The 5,000-nt window shown below is 53.0% G+C and overlaps 1 protein-coding gene across 1 annotated transcript in view; it reads right to left on the bottom strand.

Moving 5' to 3' along the window:
• Nucleotides 1-5,000, bottom strand: part of LOC144491159 (histone deacetylase 9-like) — a gene marked incomplete at both ends in the record, with an annotated part of 12,786 nt that overhangs the window by 6,959 nt on the left and 827 nt on the right. The window contains one exon of the mRNA XM_078208836.1: nt 2,749-2,877. Within this exon, the coding sequence (XP_078064962.1) occupies nt 2,749-2,877 (129 nt within the window). The remainder of the gene's footprint in view (nt 1-2,748; nt 2,878-5,000) is intronic.

Here is a 5,000-nt window from a genome sequence, read left to right as displayed (position 1 = left end):
AGGCGTGCGCACTTGCTGACACACTCACGCACGTGTCTACATGGAACAAGGTACACACACATACACGGAGGTACGGTACGGTGGCACAGTGGGTTAACACTGCTGCCTCACAGCGCCAGGGACCCGGGCTCAATTCCCCGGGGCTCGGGTCACTGTCTGTGTGGAGTTTGCACGTTCTCCCCGTGTCTGCGTGGGTTTCCTCCGGGTGCTCCGGTTTCCTCCCACAGTCCGAAAGATGTGCAGGTTAGGGTGGATTGGCCGTGCTAAATTGCCCCTTAGTGTCCAAAGATGTGTAGGTTAGGGTGGATTGGCCATGCTAAATTGCCCCTTAGTGTCCAAAGATGTGCAGGTTGGGTGGATTGGCCATGCTAAATTGTCCCTTAGTGTCCAAAGGTGTGTAGGTAAGGTGGATTGGCCATGCTAAATTGTCCCCTTAGTGTCCAAAGATGTGTAGGTTAGGGTGGATTGGCCATGCTAAATTTTCCCTCAGTGTCCAAAGATGTGCAGGTTAGGGTGGATTGGCCATGCTAAATTGTCCCTTAGTGTCCAAAGATGTGCAGGTTAGGGGGATTGGCCATGCTAAATTGCCCCTTAGTGTCCAAAGATGTGTAGGTTAGGGTGGATTGGCCGTGCTAAATTGTCCCTTAGTGTCCAAAGATGTGTAGGTTAGGGTGGATTGGCCATGCTAAATTGCCCCTTAGTGTCCAAAGATGTGCAGGTTGGGTGGATTGGCCATGCTAAATTGTCCCTTAGTGTCCAAAGGTGTGTAGGTAAGGTGGATTGGCCATGCTAAATTGTCCCCTTAGTGTCCAAAGATGTGTAGGTTAGGGTGGATTGGCCATGCTAAATTGTCCCTTAGTGTCCAAAGATGTGCAGGTTAGGGTGGATTGGCCATGCTAAATTGCCCCTTAGTGTCCAAAGATGTGCAGGTTAGGGTGGATAGGCCACGCTAAATTGCCCCTTAGTGTCCAAAGATGTGTAGGTTAGGTGGATTGGCCGTGCTAAATTGGCCCTTAGTGTCCAAAGATGTGTAGGTTAGGGTGGATTGGCCATGCTAAATTGTCCCTTAGTGTCCAACGATGTGCAGGTTAGGGTGGATTGGCCATGCTAAATTGTCCCTTAGTGTCCAAAGATGTGTAGGTTAGGGTGGATTGGCCATGCTAAATTGTCCCTTAGTGTCCAACGATGTGCAGGTTAGGTGGATTGGCCGTGCTAAATTGTCCCTTAGTGTCCAAAGATGTGTAGGTTAGGTGGATTGGCCATGCTAAATTGTCCCTTAGTGTCCAACGATGTGCAGGTTAGGTGGATTGGCCGTGCTAAATTGTCCCTTAGTGTCCAAAGATGTGTAGGTTAGGGGGATTGGCCATGCTAAATTGTCCCCTTACTGTCCAAAGATGTGTAGGTTAGGGTGGATTGGCCATGCTAAATTGTCCCTTAGTGTCCAAAGATGTGTAGGTTAGGGTGGATTGGCCATGCTCAATTGTCCCTTAGTGTCCAAAGATGTGTAGGTTAGGGTGGATTGGCCGTGCTAAATTGTCCCTTAGTGTCCAAAGATGTGTAGGTAAGGTGGATTGGCCATGCTAAATTGTCCCCTTAGTGTCCAAAGATGTGTAGGTTAGGGTGGATTGGCCATGCTAAATTGTCCCTTAGTGTCCAAAGATGTGCAGGTTAGGGTGGATTGGCCATGCTAAATTGTCCCTTAGTGTCCAAAGATGTGCAGGTTAGGGGGATTGGCCGTGCTAAATTGCCCCTCAGTGTCCAAAGATGTGCAGGTTAGGGTGGATAGGCCACGCTAAATTGCCCCTTAGTGTCCAAAGATGTGTAGGTTAGGTGGATTGGCCGTGCTAAATTGGCCCTTAGTGTCCAAAGATGTGTAGGTTAGGGTGGATTGGCCATGCTAAATTGTCCCTTAGTGTCCAACGATGTGCAGGTTAGGGTGGATTGGCCATGCTAAATTGTCCCTTAGTGTCCAAAGATGTGTAGGTTAGGGTGGATTGGCCATGCTAAATTGTCCCTTAGTGTCCAACGATGTGCAGGTTAGGTGGATTGGCCGTGCTAAATTGTCCCTTAGTGTCCAAAGATGTGTAGGTTAGGTGGATTGGCCATGCTAAATTGTCCCTTAGTGTCCAACGATGTGCAGGTTAGGTGGATTGGCCGTGCTAAATTGTCCCTTAGTGTCCAAAGATGTGTAGGTTAGGGGGATTGGCCATGCTAAATTGTCCCCTTACTGTCCAAAGATGTGTAGGTTAGGGTGGATTGGCCATGCTAAATTGTCCCTTAGTGTCCAAAGATGTGTAGGTTAGGGTGGATTGGCCATGCTCAATTGTCCCTTAGTGTCCAAAGATGTGTAGGTTAGGGTGGATTGGCCGTGCTAAATTGTCCCTTAGTGTCCAAAGATGTGTAGGTTAGGGGGATTGGCCATGCTAAATTGTCCCCTTACTGTCCAAAGATGTGTGGGTTAGGGTGGATTGGCCATGCTAAATTGTCCCTTAGTGTCCAAAGATGTGCAGGTTAGGGTGGATTGGCCATGCTAAATTGTCCCTTAGTGTCCAAAGATGTGCAGGTTAGGGGGATTGGCCGTGCTAAATTGCCCCTCAGTGTCCAAAGATGTGCAGGTTAGGGTGGATAGACTGTGTGAATAAACTTTACTTTATACACACATACACATACGTCCTCACCGAGTGGCGAGGGAGGGCGGGGGGGGGGCATTCTCTGTACGGGGGAGGGGGGGGGTCCTCCGGTACTCACCGCCGCTCTCGGGGGGTCTCCTCCGCAGGCTGGCAGGGGCACTGTCCTTCCTGCGTAACAATGCGTTCCGCCGCTTCTCCGTCGCTCGTTGCTTGAGTTTGAGCCGCAGTTTCAGGTTGGGTTCGGAGGCTGCAAGAGAAGGTTCCAGAAGGCGGTGGGTTAACCACTCAGTTCCCTGGACAGCTGGATCTCTCCCTCGCCCCTCCCCTCCCCCCCCAAAACAATCCCAATCGGGGAGGGGGAGTCTCCGGGGCAACTGCGGCCCGAGCGTGGCAGGCTCCATGTTGCACAGCAGGTTCAAGGAGAGGGGCTGAATGGCCTCCTCCTGTTCCTGTGTGACAGGCTGGAGAGAGAGGGGCTGAATGGCCTCCTCCTGTTCCTGTGTGACAGGCTGGAGGGAGAGGGGCTGAATGGCCTCCTCCTGTTCCTGTGTGACAGGCTGGAGAGAGAGGGGCTGAATGGCCTCCTCCTGTTCCTGTGTAACCAGCTGGAGAGAGAGGGGCTGAATGGCCTCCTCCTGTTCCTGTGTAACAGGCTGGAGAGAGAGGGGCTGAATGGGCCTCCTCCTGTTCCTGTGTAACAGGCTGGAGAGAGAGGGGCTGAATGGCCTCCTCCTGTTCCTGTGTGACAGGCTGGAGAGAGAGGGGCTGAATGGCCTCCTCCTGTTCCTGTGTGACAGGCTGGAGGGAGAGGGGCTGAATGGCCTCCTCCTGTTCCTGTGTGACAGGCTGGAGAGAGAGGGGCTGAATGGCCTCCTCCTGTTCCTGTGTAACCGGCTGGAGAGAGAGGGGCTGAATGGCCTCCTCCTGTTCCTGTGTAACAGGCTGGAGAGAGAGGGGCTGAATGGGCCTCCTCCTGTTCCTGTGTAACAGGCTAGAGAGAGAGGGGCTGAATGGCCTCCTCCTGTTCCTGTGTGACAGGCTGGAGAGAGAGGGGCTGAATGGCCTCCTCCTGTTCCTGTGTAACAGGCTGGGGAGAGAGGGGCTGAATGGCCTGCTCCTGTTCCTGTGTGACAGGCTGGAGGGAGAGGGGCTGAATGGCCTCCTCCTGTTCCTGTGTGACAGGCTGGAGGGAGAGGGGCTGAATGGCCTCCTCCTGTTCCTGTGTGACAGGCTGGAGGGAGAGGGGCTGAATGGCCTCCTCCTGTTCCTGTGTGACAGGCTGGAGGGAGAGGGGCTGAATGGCCTCCTCCTGTTCCTGTGTCACTGGCCAATCCACCCTCACCAGCACGTCATTCGGACTGTGGGAGGAATCCGGAGCACCCGGAGGAAACCCACGCAGACACGGGGAGAACGTGCAGACTCCACACAGACAGTCACCCGAGCCCCGGGAATCGCTCCAGAGAAAAAAGTCCCAGTCTATCCAGCCTCTCCTTATAAGACCCCACTTGGAGTACTGTGCTCAGTTCTGGTCGCCTCATTACAGGAAGGAGATTCATTACAGAGGAGATTTACAAGGGTGTTGCCTGGATTGAGTGGCATGCCTCATGAGGATAGGCTGAGGGAGCTCGGTCTTTTCTCCTTGGAGAGACGTAGGATGAGAGGGGACCTAATAGAGGTGTATAAGATGTTGAGAGGCATAGATCGGGTGGACTCTCAGAGGCTTTTCCCCAGGGTGGAAATGTCTGCTACGAGAGGACACAGGTTTAAGGTGCTGGGGGGTAGGTACAGGGAGATGTTAGGGGTAAGTTTTTCACACAGAGGGTGGTGGGCGAGTGGGAATCGGCTGCCGTCAGTGTGGTGGAGGCAACTCATTAGGGTCTTTTAAGAGACTCCACAGGATGAGTACATGGGACTTAATAGGATGGAGGGTTATCATAGAATCATCATAGAAACCCTACAGTGCAGAAGGAGGCCATTCAGCCCATCGAGTCTGCACCGACCACAATCCCACCCAGGCCCTACCCCCACATATTTTACCCGCTAATCCCTCTAACCTACACATCCCAAGACTCTAAGGGGCAATTTTTCAACCTGGCCAATCAACCTAACCCGCACATCTTTGGACTGTGGGAGGAAACCGGAGCACCCGGAGGAAACCCACGCAGACACGAGGAGAATGTGCAAACTCCGCACAGACAGTGACCCGAGCCGGGAATCGAACCCGGGACCCTGGAGCTGTGAAGCAGCAGTGCTAACCACTGTGCTACCGTGCCGCCCCATATAGGTAGGTCTAGAAGGTAGGGATGTGTTCGGCACAACTTGTGGGGCCGAAGGGCCTGTTTGTGCTGTAGTTTTTCTATGTTTCTATAA

Source organism: Mustelus asterias, unplaced genomic scaffold (assembly GCF_964213995.1).
Source record: "Mustelus asterias unplaced genomic scaffold, sMusAst1.hap1.1 HAP1_SCAFFOLD_4598, whole genome shotgun sequence".
Lineage (NCBI taxonomy): Eukaryota > Metazoa > Chordata > Chondrichthyes > Carcharhiniformes > Triakidae > Mustelus > Mustelus asterias.
The sequence above is the reverse complement of the archived record's forward strand: the minus strand, read 5'-3'. Positions and strand labels throughout refer to the sequence as shown.